Raw genomic sequence first — 20,858 nt, 5'->3', positions numbered from 1 at the left:
GTCACCATCACTGCTGGAGGCTGTGTGAAAGTGAGCAAAGCACCTGCAAGTGGAGAGAGTGGCACAGGGACTGGGTAAGGCAGCAAAACCTGCAGGAGGGGAAACAGCAATAAAAGCTGCAAAAACAGCTCGACTGGGTTTTCACATGGACCCTATCTGAGACCTGATGCATTTGTACAAACTCGAGGCATAGTGGAGGACTGGAGGAGACAGACTAGGAGACAAGAGGAGGAAGGAACAAGCTCCAAGTGCTGGGGGATGCACAGGGACAGCACAGTCAGGTTTCACAGCAGCTGTACTCACTGATTTACTGTCATCCTGCGATGTGATGAAGCTAATGGAAGCCTGCAAACAGAAACACAGGGGTAAATCTGGAGTCTGGAAGCCTTTGTTTACCCCTGCCCCACTGCCCACCCTGTGCCACAGGGGAGCTCCAGGTGCCACAGAACCCCAGTCCCTGTCTCTTCAGGTGAGCACAGCCCACCTGCACGAGCCTCTCCCAGCCCCTGTGCTGTGTGAGGAGACCCTCACAGCTCTCTGCAAACCTCCAAACCCTGAGCCCAGCTGTGGGACAGTCCTGGCCCTGGGCACAGTCCCTGCTCCTGCTCCCTGGCACATTCCCTGGGCAGATTCCCTGGGCACAGCCCCTGCTCCAGGTCACATTCCCTGCTCCTGCTCCCTGGCACATTCCCTGGGCACATCCCCTGCTCCTGCTCCCTGGGCACATCTCCAAACTCTGAGCCCAACGCTGGGACAGCTCTGGCCCTGGGCACAGCCCCTGCTCCTGCTCCCTTGACATTCCCTGGCACATTCCTGGGCATTTCCCCTGCTCCTGCTCCCTGGCACATCCCCTGGTACATTCCTTGGGCATATCCCCTGCTCTGGGCACATTCCCTGCTCCTGGTCCCTGGCACATTCCTGGGCACATTCCCATGGCCCATCCCCTGTTCCTGGTCCCTGGTACATTCCCTGGCACATTCCTGGGCACATCCCCTGCTCCCGGTCCCTGGCACATCCCCTGGGCACATCCCCAAGGCACATGGCCACCCTGCACACCTGCCCCAGCCCGAGCAAAGCTGTCCCCCCTGCTCTTCCCAAGCACTCGTGGTGCCACCACAGCAGCAGCTGACGGGGAGCAGCCCCTGGTGCCTCGAGTGCCAGCGGGGTGCTGCTCCCTGGGGGACCCAGGGGATGCCAGGGCACCCTGTGGGGATCCTGGGCCCCCGTGGGGATGTTGGGTCTCCGTGCGGATCCTGAGCCCCCGAGGAGATGCCAGGATGCCATGGAGATGCTGGGTCCACGTGGGGCCCCAGTGGGGATGGCCAGGTGCCCGTGTGGATCCCATGGGGATGGCGGCCCCCAGGGCGATGGCAGGACCCCCAAGGGCTCCCCGTGGGGATGCTGGGTGCCCATGGGCCGTGGTGCCAGCGCAGCAGCCGTGCAGGGGCACGCTGCACACCGCGAGCAGCACTTACACAGCGCTGTAAACTATGAGCAGCCCTTACACAGCACCACATACCGTGAGCACCACTTAGAAGAGCAGCCTTTACAAAGCGCTCCACACCATGAGCAGCACTTACACAGCACTGTAAACCATGAGCAGCACTTACACAGCCCTGCACACCATAAGCAGCGCTTACAAAGCCCTGCACACCTCGAGCAGCACTTACAAAGCGCTGTAAACCATGAGCAGCACTTACACAGCACTACACAATATAAGCAGCACTTACACAGCACTCCACACCATAAGCAGCGCTTACAAAGCCCTGCACAGCACTTACAAGGCACTGTAAACTATGAGCAGCCCTTACAAAGTGCCGTAAACCATTACAAAGCCTTAAAAAGCACTGCACACCTCGAGCAGCCCTTGCAAAACACTGTAAACCACAAGCAGCACTTACACAGCACTGCACACCTCAAGCAGCCCTTACAAAGCGCTGTAAACCATGAGCAGCATTTACACAGCACTGCACACCATGAGCAGCACTACAAAGCCCTGCACACCATGAGCAGCACTTACAAAGCACTGTAAACTACGAGCAGCCCTTACAAAGCACTGCACACCTCGAGCAGCACTTAGAAAGCGCTGTTAACCATGAGCAGCATTTACAAAGCGCTGTAAACCATGAGCAGCACTTACACAGCACTGCACACCTCGAGCAGCACTTACAAAGCGCCGTAAACCATTACAAAGCCTTACAAAGCCCTGCACACCCTGAGCAGCCCTTACACAGCCCTGCACACCTCGAGCAGCACTTACACAGCACTGCACACCATGAGCAGCACTTACAAAGCGTGTCTCCCTGCCGGCCAGGTGAGGGGCCCGGGGGGCTGTGGGCACCTGTGGGGAGGGGCAGCAGCACGGAGAGAATGGGAGAGAAAAGGAGAGACTGGGTTTGCCAGGGGAGAGGAGCCCGAGGGGAGCCCCCTGCCCTGCCTGGAACCCCCAGACCCAGCACAGACACCTCCTGCCTCCCCCAGCCCCATGCAGAGCTCAGGCCAGGCAGGACCCTCACAGTGCCTACTCAACCCTTACAATGCCTACTCAACCCTCACAGTGCCTACTCAACCCTTACAATGCCTACTCAAACCTTACAATGCCTACTCAACCCTCACAGTGCCTACTCACAGTGCCTAATCAACCCTCACAGTGCCTACTCACAGTGCCTACTCACAGTGCCTACTCACAGTGCCTACTCACAGTGCCTACTCAACCCTTATAATCCCTACTCGGGACCAAGGATTCCATTTCCCTCAAGGAATTCTCTGAAATCAGCCAGTCAATTCTGGCTGGGGTACTAGATGTTGAAATCAAAGAATTAACATTGTTCTCTGAATTAATTAATTAATTAATTAACTAACATAATTCTCCGAAATCAGCCAGTCGATTCTGCCTGGAGTATAAGATGTTGAAATCAAAGAATTAACATTAAAAAACAGATGGAGCCAGAGAGTAAGAGACAAAATTCCTCGGAACTTCTGCTTTGCAGCAGCAACCTGAAAGTGCAGACTCCTGAATCCTGGAGAAGGAGAGAACTGGGACTGCTCAGCCTGGAAAAGACCTCGGAGCCCCTGCACTGCCCTAAAGGGCTCCAGGAGAGCTGGGGAGGGACAGGACAGGGGGGAATGGCTTCCCACTGACAGAGGCAGGGTTGGATGAGATTTTGGGAAGAAATTATTTCATTCAAGGGTGGGCAGGCCCTGGCACAGGTGCCCAGAGCAGCTGTGGCTGCCCCTGGATCCCTGGCAGTGCCCCAGGCCAGGCTGGACAGGGCTGGGAGCACCTGGGACAGTGGGAGGTGTCCCTGCCCATGATAGGGGCTGGAATGAAAGTGTCCTGAAGGTCCCTTCCCACCCAAACCATCCTGGGAGTCTGTGGAAATTATCTCAAAGAAATAAAGAGAATTGGCACCGGTGATAAAAGGAAAACTTACAAAAACCACAGCAGCTGTCAGAAATGTAAACAGGGAAACACAGCTGGAACAAAGTGCATTGGAACAGTTCAGCTGTGACACCGCCTCCCAATGGTGCTGGGCTCCTGCTGAACACTCAATTTAAAATGATCCACGACTGAGGGAGATGGGGACAGGCTGAGAGGGAACAGAGGCTGCGCTCGCCTGCTGCTCCTGCTGCTCAGCCCCAGCAGCCGCCTCACCCCGAGCTCCTGCCCAGCCCCAGAGCTGACATGGAGCAGGGAACTGCCACAGCTGGGGGAGAACAGCTGGAGAACAGCTGGACTCCAAAAGGAACCAACAGACCCAAAAGGACAGAGAACAAAGAACAATTGGCAATTCACTCCAGCCCCAGCATAAACCCAGTAATGGGCAACAACTGCAAAGGGAAAATGTAAAAATCTCTTTAAATTCATTTAACTTCCAAAGGCTCAACTGAGCTGTGGTACCTCATGTCATGGGATGGACAAGGGGATCAAGGATACTGAAAAGTTCAGAGATAAATAAGGAATATGAATGTCAAGGGATAAAAGGTAATGTTTATATTAATTATTTATACAGACAAAAATCATCAGATAAATAAGGAATATGAATGTCAAGGGATAAGAGGTAATGTCTATAAAGAAAAAATCATCGGAAGTTGTGACAGTGTTCACAGAAGTCTAAAAATAAAAAAAAACCCAAAAATATAACCCTATGTTTCAAAAAGTTTATTATTTTATAATATATATTATACTATATATATTATAGATGATATAATATAAATATATATTAATATATATTTATGATATATATTATACTAAAACTATACTAAAAATAAAAAAAATAATCAAAAAACTGACTAAAAATAATAATTAAAAAAAAAAGAATAACAAAAACTTGTGGCTCGGACAAAGAATCCGAGCCAGCTGACTGTGACTGTCTATTAATTAAAAACATAAAACCAATCACAGATCTACTTGCTACATTCACCAACAACAAATAATTACTGTTTACATTTTATTCCTGAAGCCTCTCAGCTTCTCAAAGAGAAAAATCCTTAAAAAAAGGATTGTTCAAAAAGTATCATAACTACAAGAAGCTACAAAAGCAAAGATTCTTCCCATTGCAGAGGGCAAGCCTCTGGCAAGGAGCTGCAGCAGGATCCTGAGGGCAGGGTCAGCCAGAAGAGGCAGCAGCAGGATCCCTCCAGCTCCTGGCCAGCAGCTCTCCATGCTCACAGGGAGAACCAGGCATCCTCTGCAGCCCTGGTTTACAGACCCAGACCCTGATCCTCCATTTCTCACCACACCAGGCATCCCCTGCAGGCCTGGGCAGCCCTGGTTTAATGACCCAAACTCTGACTCCTCCATTTCTCACCACACCAGGCTCACACAGAGAGGATCAGGCATCCCCTGCAGGCCTGGGCAGCCCTGGTTTAATGAACCAAATCTCCATTTCTAACCACACCAGGCTCACATAGAGAGAACCAGGCATCCTCTGCAGCCCTGGTTTACAGACCCAAACCCTGATCCTCCATTTCTCACCACACCCCAGGCTCACACAGAGAGCCAGGCATCCTCTGCAGGCCTGGGCAGCCCTGGTTTACGGACCCAAACCCTGACCCTCCTGATCCTCCATTTCTCACCACACCAGGCTCACACAGAGCCAGGGATCCTCTGCAGGCCTGAGCAGCCCTGGTTTAATAACCCAAATCCCAACTCCTCCATTTCTCACCACACCAGGCTGACACAGAGAGGATCAGGCATCCCCTGAAGGCCTGGGCAGCACTGGTTTAATAACCCAAATCCCAGCTCCTCCATTTCTCACCACACCCCAGGCTCACACAGAGAGGATCAGGGATCCCCTGCAGGCCTGGATAGCCCTGGTTTAATGAACCAAATCTCCATTTCTAACCACACCAGGCTCACATAGAGAGAACCAGGCATCCTCTGCAGCCCTGGTTTACAGACCCAAACCCTGACCCTCCTGACCCTCCATTTCTCACCACACCAGGCTCACACAGAGAGCCAGGCATCCCCTGCAGGCCTGGGCAGCCCTGGTTTAATAACCCAAATCCCAACTCCTCCATTTCTAACCACACACCAGGCTCACACAGAGCACCACGCATCCTCTCTGGTTCACAGACCCAAACCCTGATCCTCCATTTCTAACCACACCAGGCTCACACAGACACCCAAGCATCCCCTGCAGCCCTGGTTTACAGACCCAAACCCTGACCCTCCGTTTCTAACCAGACACCAGTTGCCAGAATTAAAGAATCTCTGTGCAGGGCACTGGTCCAAAAAGACCATTCCCAAAAAACCCACAACTACATGTTGTAGCCCCCCCTCATCCCTCTGCAATTAAGCTGCCCCTCAGAGCTCATTCAGGGCAGCTAATTACCCTCCTGGCTCTCTGGGACACTCTGAGGGAGGGAGCTGTTCCCTTGCTCTCTGGGTGCCTGCTGTGATGGAGCCCCTCCACCCTGACAGGGGCACTCCAGGGTGGGAATCGCCCTCAGCCCCCTCTGTCCCGCACCCCCGGCAGTGCCCCCTGCCCTTCCCACACCCCCGGTGCTGGGGGCAGGCTCACCTGAGGATTGCTGGGGGAATAGGGGGATTCACGCCTGCAATTCCCTGCGCCAGACTCGCCCACGGGAGCCTGAAAGAGAGAAAACAAAGCTCAGGACAGAGCTCCAGAGTCACTGCATGGTAGGAGGGGTCTGTGCAGCCCAGGGGCACGGGACACCCTGCACATCCAGCGATGTGAAAAATGCGTATTTTATAATTGGCTTTTCGCAAATATTAAAATGAATATTACATTCATAATATTAACTGGTGTTGTGTTAGAAAGTAATGCTGTATTAATTCTCTTAAGTAGTGTGTTAAATATAGTTTTGGGTTATAAAAAATGTTAAAATAGAAACAATGCTATGTAGGATACTATTTTTAAAGAAAGGACTCGCAGCGAGATAGCAGCCACAGGACACCTGAATCTTTCAGAGACAAAGAATTTATTGCTCCATTATCAGAAGAAATGAACTTCTTCCTGCCTCAAAGGTGCTGTCAGGATTCAGAGGAAGCAGCTGACACTGCCCAGACAGAATCCTGTGTTTGAATGGAATTTATTCATCATGCATGAGGTGTATGAATATGCAACAGGCTGTTGCTTTTAAGGGTTAATCCTCTGTTAACATGGGTCCTTTTCGGGCTTATTTTGCCCAGAAAAGATACCCGGACTGTCCGTAACTCTTTGTCTTTATTGTCTCATATTGTCCTAATTCAAATTTTCCAAATTATTATTACTCTAATTGTATTACTATTTTTATAACCATTTTATTACTACTAAAATTTCAAAAACAAGTGATTGGCGTTTTTCACAAGGGAGCAAGGCTAGCAGGGCCCAGCAGCAGGCGGCACATGCCAGAAAGCACCAGGAGCAGCGAGGGAATGAGCTTAAACACCGGATCGCATCCCAGCTGGATCGGGTTACAGCATCGGCATTCCCAGGAATCCTCCTCCTCCTCCCTGACTCCCACAGCCCTCACAGGCAGGGTCAGCTCCAGGAAAAGCTCCTGGGCACAGACACAGAGCAAAGAAAGCCTGGATGCAGGCACAGAGGGCCCTGCTGGCTCCCAGAGCAACCCTGACACTGAGCAGAAAATGCCATTCCTGGATGCAGGGACACAGGGCTCTCCTGGCTCCTAAAGGAACCTCTGGCACTGGGGCGCAGCTGCCAGCAGCTGAACAGAGAGCAGCACCCCAGGAACCACCTGCACTGCAGAGAGCAGCATCCCAGGAACCACCTGCACTCCCACTGCAGCATCAGGAACACCTTGCACAAGCATTTCTAATGCCTCAAGGTAGAGGCAGGTCATTTGGGATTTAGGGAACTACTCAGGCAAACCTACAGCTCCCAGTCACTAATACCATGCACCGGCCAGATGGATAAAATCAATATTTGAGACACCAAGCCTGAAGTTTATACTGGAGCACAGATTCCAGATACCTTGCTAAGCTCACCTGGCTACACACCTCAGAAATTCCTAGGAAGAGCTAAACCACCTCCAAGATCACTACAGCTGAGGACTGGGTTTGTTGCTGGCTGTGTATGGGGCTGCTTATGTGGGGCTGCTCTGATTTTCAGACCTCCCAAAAGCCTTTAAAAGGAAGGAGGAGAGAGCAACGTGGTGCTCATCTGGAGGGTGCTATCTTTGGGTCCAGTCCCTGCTCCACCATGGGTTCCATGTGCAACAGCAGGAATGTCAAACACAGATTTCCCAGAACAGAAAGCAAAGCTCTCCCTTGGAATTCCCAAGTCTCGATCTATTGAATGGTGTCACTTGGGAGGAGCAGCTCCTGGGCTGCGGATCTGCTGTGGTTTCCAGATGTTTTCCACATGTTTCCACAGCCCCGATCCCCACCAGTGTTTTACAGATGTTCTCCAGATGTTTCCACAGTGCAGAGGAGGGCTGTGGCACCAGCCCTGATCCCCACCAGTGTTTTACAGATGTTCTCCAGATGTTTCCACAGTGCAGAGGGAGGGCTGTGGCACCAGTCCTGATCCCCACCAGTGTTTTACAGATGTTCTCCAGATGTTTCCACAGTGCAGAGGAGGGCTGTGGCACCAGCCCTGATCCCCACCAGTGCTGCCAGCCGGGCAGGCAGAGCCCAGGGCACAGCAGGGAGGTCACAGATGCCATCCTGTGCCCACACCCCAGCACCAGGGTGTGTGTTAGCGGCCAGGGCATGGCCTGGCGGCCCGGGGACTCCTCATGTGGCACATTAGGGGGCACACAGGGCAGGGACCGGCCCGCGGGCGCCGTGCTGCCCGGTGCCAGGGTTTAGTAGGGAGCGGTGGCCAGGCTGTGTCAGTGCATGCCACACACCACACGCTGCTTGCCTTGGAGTGCAGGCTGGTCTTCAGCACGCCCCCCCGGCCGTAGCCCAGGGGAGGCCCCCCCAGGCCAGCCCTGCCCCTGCGGTTGGCCACCACAAAGGGGTTCTCACTGAAGGGGATGGGCTGCGAGTCGATCAGGCACTCGGGCGTCTCTGGCAGCTGCTCCTGGGGCAGGGGGCAGCCCTCGGGCTCCTGCTGCTCTGCCTGGGGCTGCTGGGGAGGCGTGGGGGGCCGGGCTGTGCCCGCTGCCGGCTCCGGGGATGCTGCCCGGCCGTGCCAGGCCTGTGAGCACAGCACGGCGCAGTCGCCCTCCATGCTGCAGCTGCCCTGGGGGCACTCAACAGGCTGAGAGGAAACACAAGGGTCACACAGAAACGAGGAGAACACAGAGAAGAGGAGCACAGAGAAAACAGAACAGCTGCTGAAGGACAGGGGAGAGAATTCCAGCGCTAACGCCCGCACGGCATCCCGACCCTCTCCAGCTCTGCCACCAACCTGTGACCCTCAGTGTCCCTCCTGGAGAGGAGCCCGCTGGGCACACACAGCCCAGGGGGCTGACAGGCTGCCCTGCTCCACTCACACACCTCCCTGCAGCTGCTCCCAGCCAAACCCACCTCCAGCACCTGCACAAGCACATGCTCCCCCCTCACCTCAGCACACACAACCACAGAACATTCAGCTGGGCTGGGAGGCACCTCTGAGATCCTCCAGTTCAATCCCCACTTCACTGAGCCCCACCACGCATGGTCCAGCCTCTGCTGCCACCCCAGTGCTGCCACAGGGTCACTCCCACCACACCTGCCCAGGTGAACATGCTTTAAGGGCCCCAGTGCTGCCACAGGGCCCCACCTGCCCAGGTGAACATGCTTTAAGGGCCTCAGGGCTCCCAGCACCCCCAAACACCAGAGCTCAGCAAGCACAGCCCCTCTGGGCGGCCCTTGCTGATGGCAGGGCTGAGGCAGCCCCAGCTCCGTCAGGCTCAATTCCCACAGCCCCAGTGACGCCCTGGCCCTTCCCCTCAGTGCCACACAAGAGAGTTTGTTACCCCAAACAGCAGAGCCTTCCTCAGGGCAGCAGGGACAGGCAGAGAGCAGAGCCCAAAGCTTCCATCCGAGTGCCTCCGGGGAGCACAAAGACCTCTCCTGCTCAGAGCGGATTCCTCAGCTCCTGTGTCATGGCAGGGCTCCCCAAAATAGCTCTCAGGGCTGGGCTGCTGACTACAATGGCAGCTGGGAGGCTCAGGAATTTGGGAGGCCCTCCCCTAACCCCCAGCCCAGCCTCTGTGGCTGGCACAGCCCTGCCTCATATCGTGTTTCCTCACCAGTGCTACCATAAGACACTCTGCTGGGTGTGATTTTTAGTGTAAAACCCTGCTTTTAGCCCCTTTTCCCCCAAGTGCCACCATGCCTGATGGTCAGAGGGCAGCCTCAGTCCCTGCTTTGTTCCTGGGCCCAGCTGGATCTGTGTCTCCCTGGAAGCTCCAGCTCCTGCAGCACGTCCTGGTGAGGGATTCCTCACTGCCCAGCCTCTCCAGGGCTATTCCTGTCAGACAAGGCACGGTTTCTATTTTGGGTGAGCAAGAATTTGGGCAATGCAGGGAGCTTTCCCAGCTCGCAGACAGAATAGGCACGTGCTACCCTGCATCCTCCCTGGCAGGGGAGAAATGTGAATGAGAGAAATGAGAATGAAAGAAATCCAGTCTTAAACCCGTGAACAAGTGAAAAAAAGGAATCAGTGGCAAGAAACTGAAGAGAAAGAGATTCAGAACAGAAAGTACAGGTTGCTAATTAACTCATCATGGTGACTTGCTATTGAGACATGCCAAGGCTTCTCCATCCCTCATAGCCCAGGAAGCAAAACTAGACTCTGATGGTTTTGCTGTGATCAGCCCCTCAGGGGCCTGGCTTTCATTCCTGTTCAATGCAGAGGACACACACTGCAGCAGCTCTTTGATTTCTGTCAGGGAAATGTCAGAGAGTCACAGAATCCCAGGATGGTTTGGGTGGGAAGGGACCTGAAAGCTCAGACTGTTCCACCCCTGCCATGGCAGGGACACCTTCTGCTGGACCAGGCTGCTCCAAGCCCGTCCAACCTGGCCTGGGGCACTGCCAGGGACCCAGGGGCAGCCACAGCTGCTCTCCAGGGGTGTGTAACTGGGCTAAGTGAATCTCCTATTGATGTTCCTGACAAATATCCTAATCAATCAACCCTAATAAATTGTTGAAATCAGGGGCTGGTGTGCCCCATCCCCACTGGGACACCTGGAAGCTTCCAATAAATGTCTGGTTTTTACTTTACTGTTCTAACACTGTTGCAAGGGTTTCTTTTTCTCTTTTGATTATAAACAACAGGGGGATGAGAGAAGCAGAGCAGGAATTGTAGTCCCAGAATCCCAGAACATTCTGAGTTGAAAGGGACCACAGGATCATCAAAGTGATGTCTGTACTGCATGGCCAAAGGGCATCCCCCAAACCAGCATTCCCATGCTGCTTCCAACAGGAATTTTCAGTTTGGTTTGTAAGAGTGGGCAAAGAGAAAGGGCATCTCATCAGCCTGCGTTAAATCCTGCTCACAAAGGGCCCCAGATGCAGCAGCACAGATGGATCCAGGACAGACACCACTGCTGCCTTCCCTGGTGGCTGCTCTGGGGGAAGCCTCCTGACCAACTCCACCACAGCTGCAGTGGTCAGTGGAGAGATCCACACCTCCTGTTCCATGGGGGACAGATGGACCTGCACCTCCTCCTGCTGCACAGCAAGAGCAGCTCCCTGCAGATCCCTGTGTGGCACAGGGGAACAGGAGCAGCTCCCTGCACATCCCTGTGAGGCACAGGGGAACAGGAACAGCTCCCTGCACATCCCTGTGTGGCACAGGGAGCACAGGAGCAGCTCCCTGCACATCCCTGTGTGGCACAGGAACAGCTCCCTGCAGATCCCTGTGTGGCACAGGGGAACAGGAGCAGCTCCCTGCAGATCCCTGTGTGGCACAGGAACAGCTTCCTGCACATCCCTATGTGGCACAGGAGCAGCTCCCTGCAGATCCCTGTGTGGCACAGGGGAACAGGAACAGCTCCCTGCAGATCCCTCACAGGGAGGACAGGAACCCTGCAGATCCCTCACAGGAACATGTGCAGCAGTTAAAGACACCCAGGTACTGCTCAGAGGAGAACACCTGAGCGAGAACCGCCCTGGAGACAGGAAGGAGGAGAAAACTGCAATAGGAACAGGGCAGGAGCACCAGTCACCTGGAGGAGGCTGCCCAGAGACAGACAACCTTCACTGACCTGCCTGCCCTTCCACAGGAGAAAACCACGATGGGACAGGGCAGGAGCACCAGTCACGTGGAGGAGGCTGCCCAGATGTCAGAACTCAGCACATCCCTCTGGGTGTCCCGAGCTGCCGGGACCCCTCCTGGGGGGCTCAGAGACCCTGGCACGTAGCCCAGAGCACCTGTGGGTTTGATTTTGACCCTTGGAGCAAATTGCCAGCTTTGTATGAAGACCTGAAAGCCACAGAAGTTTAAGTAGTGTAATAATAAAATTATCACTAGGTGAAAAAGTAGATTTTGGGTTTTTTAGAATAGGGGTTTTGGGGACAAGATGGAGGGACTTGGGTGTGTCCAGCCTTTCTTCTTCTTCTTCTCTACCTCTGTCTTCTGCTGTGATGTTGGCACTTAGGGATTGGTTTAGAATAGAAATTCACTGTCTAACATAGGTGATACGTATTGGGAATTAAGTATAAATATGTTATATTTAGAATAGAAGTGCACTGTCCAACACAAGTGATAGGTATTGGGAATTAAGTTAAATATGTTATATTTAGAATAGAAGTGCACTGTCCAACACAAGTGATGGTATTGGGAATTAAGGTAAATATGTTATATTTAGAATAGAAGTGCACTGTCTAACATAGGTGATGGGTATTGGGAATTAAGTGTAAATATGTTATATGTAGTTTGTAGTATAAAAAAAGGGCAACACCACCTCAGGGGCAGTCAGAGTGCCTGTGGCTGCCCTGCTGAGCAGATCTTGGCTGGGCAGAAAGAAAATTTTATAGATAAGAATTAATAAACAACCTCAAGACCAAAAGGTGAAGAGTCCAGACTCGTTCTTCAGCCGCGTGGGCCGAAGCAGAGACATCCTGCACATCTCGGGACAGCAATTATCAAACATCTACCTGAGACTCCAGGGGCCCCCTAACAGAACAGGGCAGCTCCTGAAGGAGCACCAGCCCCTCCCTGCCCCCAGGACCAGGCAGATTTCCCTTTCCAATCAGAGCAAAGACAGGGCTGGTGACAGCTGGGCCCACACAGGCCCCCTTGGCCGGGGCCCTCTCTGCAATGGGACATTTTTAGAACCCCCACGGCCCTGTGCCCGGCCCCACATTCCCGTGCCTGGCGTTCCCAGGCTGACCCCACTGCCAGGCACAGCCCCAGAGCTGCTCTGCACCACCCTGGGCTGTCCATTATGGACCCAGAGCTGCTCTGCACCACCCTGAGCTGTCCTGAACGGACCCAGAGCTGCTCTGCACCACCCTGAGCTGCCCTGAACGGACCCAGAGCTGCTCTGCACCACCCTGAGCTGTGCTGTATGGACCCAGAGCTGCTCTGCACCACCCTGGGCTGTCCTGAACGGACCCAGAGCTGCTCTGCACCACCCTGGGCTGTCCTGAACGGACCCAGAGCTGCTCTGCACCACCCTGAGCTGTCCTGCAGGGACCCAGAGCTGCTCTGCACCACCCTGAGCTGTCCTAGACAGCCCCAGAGCTCTCTGCACCACCCTGGGCTGTCCTGTATGGACCCAGAGCTGCTCTGCACCACCCTGGGCTGTCCTGCAGGGATCCAGAGCTGCTCTGCACCACCCTGGGCTGTCCTGTATGGACCCAGAGCTGCTCTGCATCACCCTGAGCTGTGCTGCACAGCCCCAGATGCTGCCTGGGGCTGACTCTGCCCCTGTTCCAGCTCCTGAGTTACACTCAGAGGTGCTAATAATAATCCTTTTGCTGATGCTGCTCTGCTGTGTGAACAGCAAGAGGGAGAAAAATCAAAGCTGGGAAGGGTGGGGAGAAAAGGAGGCAGAGCTGGAGACAAAGTAGAGCTGTCACTGGAGTAACAGAGTAAAGAGAACAGGAGAGGAGAGCTGTCTGCATGGAAGGAGATGGAGACAGGAAGGACAAAAGATGATCCTGAAACACCAGAATGGGAATGCAGAATGGGGTGACGACAGCAAAGGGAGATCTTGCTGCAACAGGGGGAAAGGAGGAAGACTGCTGATGTGTGAAGGAGCAGGCAGAAACCCAGCAGAATGGGTGTGATGCAGGAAAGATAAAAGAAAAGATGGAGAGGTGAGATTTTAAACAACACAGGAGAGAGGTAAACCTGTAATCTGTGAAGTTTGTGCTGGAATTTGGAAGAGAAACCTGGAATTTCTCCTGGCCACTACCAGTGAGGGACTGCCAGGCAGGGCCCAGGACAGGAATGCCCAGGTAGGAGTCACAACCACAACAGGATACAGGAGCCACAGGGCTCGGCCAGGACACAACCACAGCCAGAACCACAGCCATGACACACAACCACAGCCCCTCTCTCCTGCGGCCTGGGGGAACCCTGGCTGTGACAGAACCTCAGGGCAGCCTGGGCTGGAAGGGACCCTGAGAGCAGCCAGCGCCACCCCTGCCATGGCCAGGGACACTTCCACCAGAGCACCAGGGGTAGACACTTCCACTGAATGGATGGCTCCAAGCACGGTCCAACCCGGCCTTAAACATTTTCTGTGTGTAATACTTCCAGTTTCAGCACTCTCATCTCTCCCATTTCCTAAACACCATCCCACAATGAACTCACAACTGAGCTGTGCACACAGCACTGCCATCACTGTGTGGGAAGGATCCTTCTCTCCCTCCTTGGCAGCTCTCTGGAGCCTCTTCCTTCCACAACAAATCCCTGCACTCCTCACCCACATCCCCTTCCCTGCCACCTGGCTGTTCTCTCTGCCTTGCTCCCATCTCTGCTTTTTGCAGCTTCTCAAACTGTGCCACTTCCCTTCCCAGAAGGCAAAGCTGCCTGCCTCTTGCTCTCCTCATTTTCTCATTCCCATCTTCCTTTTGCAGCTCCTGGTTCAGTGCCTGAGGCCCCACAGCTCTGCTGCCCAGCTTTCCTCTGTCACCTCTGTGAGAGTCTGTCTGAATTTTCCCTCATCTGCCTCATGAGCGTCATTGGGGGACCACTGAAGAGAAGACCCCCCTGTCTGAAATCTCTGGCTCCAAAGGAGAAACTCATGTGCCTGAGACCTGACAGCACAGTGCTAAGCCATTGTTTACACAGGTGTTGTTTGCTGGATGCTACACTGAGCCCAATGAGAAGAAGAAGGAGCACCATGCCCCGTTTGCAACAACAGCTCTGGAAGCTGTCCCACCTCTTGGCCTGGCTGGACTTCTCCTGAGTTTCACGTGGTCTGCCACAGAAGACCCTCACCTGTTTTACAACCACCGTGACAGACGGACGGAGATGTAAGGAGCCTCTCCATCGAGGACTGAGACATGAAACCCCCATGTGAAAAGGCCCCTCTGCTCCTTCCAAGGACTGGGATTGAAACCCCCAACCCGGGGAGGTGTGTGGGGGGACCAAAGCGAGATGTTTGCCTGCGGGTATGAGCATTGGACCACATAAACAATGGCTCTCACTTACTGCTGAGAACGTGGACTACCTGTTACATCTATTCCTTATGGCATCTGTTTCCCTCCCCCCTTACAATTTTCAACAGAATTATCATAATAAAAACCTCTGAGTTAGCTAAAGATTTTGAGATCTCCCCAACATAACAGATGGATCCTTGACTGGACTGGACCAAAGGACTTTGTCTCTACATTTGGTAGGTATATCCCTCTCTCTCTCTCTTTTCTCTCTCTTTCTCTATCTTTTCCTCTCCCTTAACTCCTCTACCACATTTTGCTGTGGTCATTCATTGTTTTGATTATCACTGCAAACCCCCTGTGCTGTGTTGGTTCTTTTTGCACTCTGAGATCAAATCCACGAACCATCGCAAACCCCGTTCGTAAGGATGGACCGTGACACCCTCCCACAGCACGGCACAGGAGGAGGGCAGGAGATGGAGGGACCACGGCCTGCCCTGTTGGGATCCCCATCCCATCTCCACAGCCCCTCTGCTGTTGGGAATCACACCCACAGCCCCTCAGTGCCTCTCCTGTTGGGAATCACAGCTCCACAGCCCCTCTCCTGTTGGGAATCACAGCTCCACAGCCCCTCAATGACTCCCATTGGGAATCACAGCTCCACAGCCCCTCTCCCGTTGGGAATCACAGCTCCACAGCACCTCCCCTGCAGGAACCCCCCCTCCAGAGCCCCCCAGGACCCCCACTCACAGCACGGTTGCCTCTCTGCAGGCCGCTGCTGGGCAGAGCTGCCAGGGTTCTGTAGTCCAGGCGCAGGGGCTCGCTGGGGACGTTCTGGAGAGGGGGAGAAAACCAGCAACAGGTCAGGCCCAAAGGCAATTAAAACAATGAGAAAAAGCAATGAAAAGGGAATCACCCCGGTAATAACTCAGGTCTTATCTCAAACTCATCAGAGCTCCCACTGCCTGGAAAAAGAGCTGGAGTTGTTCAAAGCACAACCATGTGAACTCATGGTAGGAGCCAGGCTTGAGAAACCCCACAGAGAATGTGTCCCTGTGCACCCCTGGGCACCCACTGCTGCTCAGATCCCTGCACTCCTCCTGCCCCATTTCCACCTCCTGATGGAGCAGAGAACATGCCATCCCCGCCTGTTTGCTCCAACAGCACCTGGAATGATGGACCTGGGCACATGTAAGAATGCAAGCATGCAATTCCTGTACAGCTCCTTTTCCCAGCCTTACCTCACACTCACTGTACAACTTTGTTCCATTCTGGTTCCCACATATTGCCCTTCTAACCCTAAAGAGGAGAGCCAAAGTTTCTAACCCAGCCCATTTTCCTCAATCCCTCACACATTTCTTCAGTTCTGATCTCTGATCCCCAAAGTCACATCCCCTTATGGGAGGGAGTGGAGAACACAAGCTCTGGGGAACAAACTCTTTTTGGGGATTTCTCCAGCCTTCCAGCCTAGTGTCACAGACATCTTTTCACGAAAAATCCTTTCCTTAGGATTTTCCCTCCTGAGAAGCTGGGAGGCCTCAGGAACAAAATGTAAACAATGGTTATCTGCTGCTGTGGAATGCAACAGGTGCATCTGTGTTGTTTCTAATTAATGGCCAATCACAGTCAGCTGGCTTAGGCACAGGGCCTGCGACACAAACCTTTGTTATCATTCTTTCTGATTCTATTCTTAGCTTAGCCAGCCTTCTGAGAAAACCTTTTCTTCTATTATTTTAGTATAGTTTAATGTAATATATATAATAAAATAATAAATCAGCCTTCTGAGACATGGAGTCAGATCCTCATCTCTTCCCTCATCCTGGGACCCCTGTGAACACCATCACAGCCTAGCTGCAGCCCTTTCCTGGCCTCTCAGCCCTTCCCCTCAGGTGCTGCTCACCTCTGCTTCCTCCTCAAGCTGCTGCGTGGCCGCCTCCCGCTCCCTACGCATCCGCTCCTTCCGTGGCACGGACAGACAGACAGACAGGGCCAGGGCAGAGAGGAGAGAGAGGCACAGAGGTCACACAGCTGGCCAGGGCTGCTCAGGGGACACAGGGACAGTGCCAGCACCACGAGAGGGGCAGAGAAACCCAGCATTGGCACTGGGTAGGGAGGAGCCGGAACTGGGAGCTGTTACTGACAGAGGAAAGGACAGGGACAGAACATCTGGGCGCACAGGGGAGAGGGAGAGCAGGTGTCCCCAAGATCCTCCGAGGGACAGTCCTGGGGAACTGAGAGAGCTACTGTATCCCCAAGCAAATGCACACCAAGGGAGAGGAGGAGTTTGCTCACTGCTGGAATGTCGGACAACTTTTATGAAAAATCTTTTTTTCAGGATTTCTCCTCCTGAGAAGCTGGGAGGCCTCAGAAACAAAATGCAAACAATGGTTATCTGCTGCTGTGGAATGCAACAGGTGCATCTGTGATTGGTCTCATGTGGTTGTTTCTAATTAATGGCCAATCACAGTCAGCTGGCTCGGACACAGAGCCCGAGCCACAAACTTTTGTTATCATTCTTTTCTATTCTATTATTAGCCAGCCTTCTGATGAGAACCTTTTCTTCTATTATTTTAGTATAGTTTTAATGTAATATATATCATAAAATAATAAATCAAGCTTTCTGAAACATGGAGTCAACATTCTTGTCTCTTCCCTCATCCAAGAACCCCTGTGAACACAGTTACCCTGCAAGAGACACCTTGATGGAAAAGCAATGGAATGGAAAAGCAAATCCACACCAAGGGAGAGGAGGAGTTTGCTCACTGCTGCAAGAGACACCTTGCTGGAGCACAGGCAGGACAGGCTGGGAGGGAATGGAAAAGCAAATCCAGGCCTTGCTGGCTCACAGCGCCACAGACACAGTGATGCAAACACATCCAAAGGGACAGGAATGCCTTGGCTCAGCACTGCAGGGCCATGAGGGAGTGACCAGTGGCTCATCCCAAAAGCCCCAGCCATGGGACAGCTTCAGGCTGCAGGAGGAAGGCAACGGGCAGGGCTTGTCCTAAGGACTGATTCTGGGCACGGATATTTCTGTGACGTGTCCCCTGGCAGCTCTGGGCACAGCACAGCAGCACCTTCTCCTGCCCACGGAGCCCTCCCAGCTGCTCTCCCCAAGCAGGAACCAGATGGTCCAGAAGCTCCTGACCCTGGGAGGACGGGAGGCAGCTCAGAGGGACCAACCAAAAATTCTGCTGAGCACCTGGGCCCCGTTCTTTAACAGATTCCAAGCACTACGGATTGCCACTGCTCCACATCACCCTGTGAGCTCCGAGCAAGGACAAGCAGCCTGAGAAGTCACTAAAGCTCTGGAGGATCACAGCTCCCAAAAGGATATTGAGGGATATTTAAGGTAAAGTTTACTCTAGAGGATCACAGCTCCCAAAAGGATATTGAGGGATATTTAAGGTAAAGTTTACTCTGGAGGATCACAGCTCCCAAAAGGATATTGAGGGATGCTCAAGGTAAAGTTTACTCTGGAGGATCCCAACTCCCAAAAGGATATTGAGGGATATTTAAGGTAAAGTTTATTCTAATCTGGTTATGCTTGTTTTGGCCAAGAGTCCTCTGCAGGGTGAGGGCTCCAGGTGACACTAATGTGGGGTGTGACTCCTCTCTGAGGTCACATTCTAAGGAGTGACAGGAGCAGCAGTCAGCCCAGATGGAGCTGTAGCTCCAAATTCTGCTCCAAATCCACCTCTGACAATGGCTGGGGGGATCTGAATTAAGACTAAAAAACAACAGATAAAATACAGGCACAGAGGCAGGAGGGAGCAGCAGGAATCAGCCCATAGAGACTCAGAGTCACTGACACTTCTAGAAACTGGATTATCACAGAACTGGAGGCAGGAGGTGCCAGCAGAGAATGGGTTTGAAAACTTCCACCACGAGTACAGCAAAGGCATAACTCCTCCAGTTACTCATTTCACAGCTTGCTGTGGGCTGCAGACACGTGTGGTCTCCATTGCTCTTGTGCAAGAATGAACATGAAACATTGAAGGGCAAGAAAAACGCTCCAAAAATGGGGACAGAAATTACAGGGATCTGGCACTGGGACAGGAACCTCCTTCAGTATTCCAACAGCCACCACGGAGTGCTGGCTCCACCACTGGGACAAATTTAATCACCAAAACCAGTTTTACAGACATAATCCCAGGTTCAAGGTTTAAAAGACCCAGCAGAAAAACGTCTTTGCTCAGGGGCCTCAGGATCCCAGGGAGCCTGGAGCATCCATTGCTGCCTGCTCCTGGCACACCAAGGGAAGGGGCACCAAAATACGTCAGCTTTTTCTAAAAAAAAATTAGATATGGCCAAGGCTACTTCAGCAATCACAAAAGTTTCTCTAGTTTTGTGTTTTTGTTTTTTTTTTTGTTTTTTTTTGACCCAAATGTTTTTAAGTAATCTCAATATAAATTTTGGCAAAGTCTTTCTGTACTTGAATCTGGACAAATGGCACCTGCTCAGCCCCAGCATCAGAATTTGGGGCCATACCTGCTATATTCACAGGAGTTAGGAATGCTGATACTGACCCACAGTATCACCTGAACTCTCCTGGAACATATTTCAATCCACATATCCATATTCAAATCCATATTAAATGGATTTCAATCCACATATCCATATTCAAATCCATATTAAATGGATTTCAATCCACATATCCATATTCAAATCCATATTAAATGGATTTCAATTCACGTATCCATATTCAAATCCATATTAAATGGATTTCAATCCATATATCCATATTCAAATCCATATACTGCCCACATTGGAACTGGCAGGAATATCCTTTGCTCAGACAGAAACACCAAGAAATCAGGTGTGCTGAAACCACATCAAACCACACTGAGCTCCTTCCCAGGCAAGGAATGAGACATTTTACAGGAAAAAACTAAATCTGATCTGAACTGCCTTTGCTCTGGGCTGAACCAAGAGTATTACTGAGGTCCCTCCTACCCAAATTAGTCAGGATGGTTTGGGTTTGGGTGGGATGAGACCCTCCAGGGCCATCCTGTCCAGCCCCTGCAATGAGAGGCATCCTCACTGGACCAGGCTGAGGATCCCTCTGTGAGGTCACTCCACTTGCACCCGGAGCTGCCAACCTCTCTCTCCTCCTGGGGCAGCAAATGGGAACGAGCTCAGGAACTGCAGACAGAGCCCAGGGAAACTTCAGGGGCATCTGAACCTGGAACCTGACAAAACACCTCAAAGTGTAAACACACCTCTGCCAGCAGAGCAGATACCCTACTGACAACACTGAAGAATTCCATTTTTCCTCTTCTTCCAGTGACTCTGACTGGATAAATTACTGTTTTAAGAGGGATGACTGGAAACTCTACATCCTGAAGAGGCTTGAGTCTGCTGATCTATTATTGTGAAATTGTCCTGTGAAATTCTCTTTCTGCGCAGGGCTGAGCCAGCAGACAGAGAGACAAAACTCTCACAGCAAAGCAGAGAAATGGCCATGTGAACTGAGGAGCACAAAGCTGTGTCTGACCAACAGCATCACTTCTGCACTCAGGGCAGCTCAGAGCTGTGTTCTCATCTTTGCTCACAAAACCTCTGTCAGTCACAGGGTGAATGATTAAACTTGGGACTTCCAAGCTCATTGGCCATTGTTCTGGAAGCTGCAGCTTGGCCAGGAGGTACCAGCAAGTTACAAGGGTGGTTTTTGTGAATGCCACAGGAACGTCACCAGGGAGGGATGGACCACAGGAACATCACCAGAGAGGGATGGACCACAGGAACATCACCAGAGAGGTGCACAGGGAGGTGCAGCACAGCCTAAGAGAGGCCAGGGCAACAGAGTAGTGCACCACAGAGAGGGAATGCCCAGAGCTCCCCTCCATGGCACTGCCAATGGGGCAGAGATCCAGAGCTGCCCATGGCACTGCCA

At 52.6% G+C, this 20,858-nt stretch overlaps 1 protein-coding gene across 22 annotated transcripts in view; it reads right to left on the bottom strand.

Annotated features, from left to right (window-relative positions):
* SCRIB (scribble planar cell polarity protein) overlaps nucleotides 1-20,858 on the bottom strand; it is a 140,125-nt gene that overhangs the window by 28,291 nt on the left and 90,976 nt on the right. For 11 of the 22 annotated variants that reach the window (XM_063175652.1, XM_063175721.1, XM_063175703.1 and 8 more), the window contains 6 exons: nucleotides 16,863-16,919; nucleotides 15,713-15,796; nucleotides 8,337-8,678; nucleotides 6,027-6,095; nucleotides 2,291-2,341; nucleotides 304-345 (listed from right to left, as the gene is read on the bottom strand). In XM_063175652.1, coding sequence (XP_063031722.1) covers nucleotides 304-345; nucleotides 2,291-2,341; nucleotides 6,027-6,095; nucleotides 8,337-8,678; nucleotides 15,713-15,796; nucleotides 16,863-16,919 — 645 coding nt within the window. The remainder of the gene's footprint in view (nucleotides 1-303; nucleotides 346-2,290; nucleotides 2,342-6,026; nucleotides 6,096-8,336; nucleotides 8,679-15,712; nucleotides 15,797-16,862; nucleotides 16,920-20,858) is intronic. The other 11 variants (XM_063175669.1, XM_063175676.1, XM_063175756.1 and 8 more) reach the window with 5 other exon arrangements.

Source organism: Melospiza melodia, chromosome 1 (genome assembly GCF_035770615.1).
Source record: "Melospiza melodia melodia isolate bMelMel2 chromosome 1, bMelMel2.pri, whole genome shotgun sequence".
In the NCBI taxonomy this organism is placed as follows: domain Eukaryota; kingdom Metazoa; phylum Chordata; class Aves; order Passeriformes; family Passerellidae; genus Melospiza; species Melospiza melodia.
The sequence above is the reverse complement of the archived record's forward strand: the minus strand, read 5'-3'. Positions and strand labels throughout refer to the sequence as shown.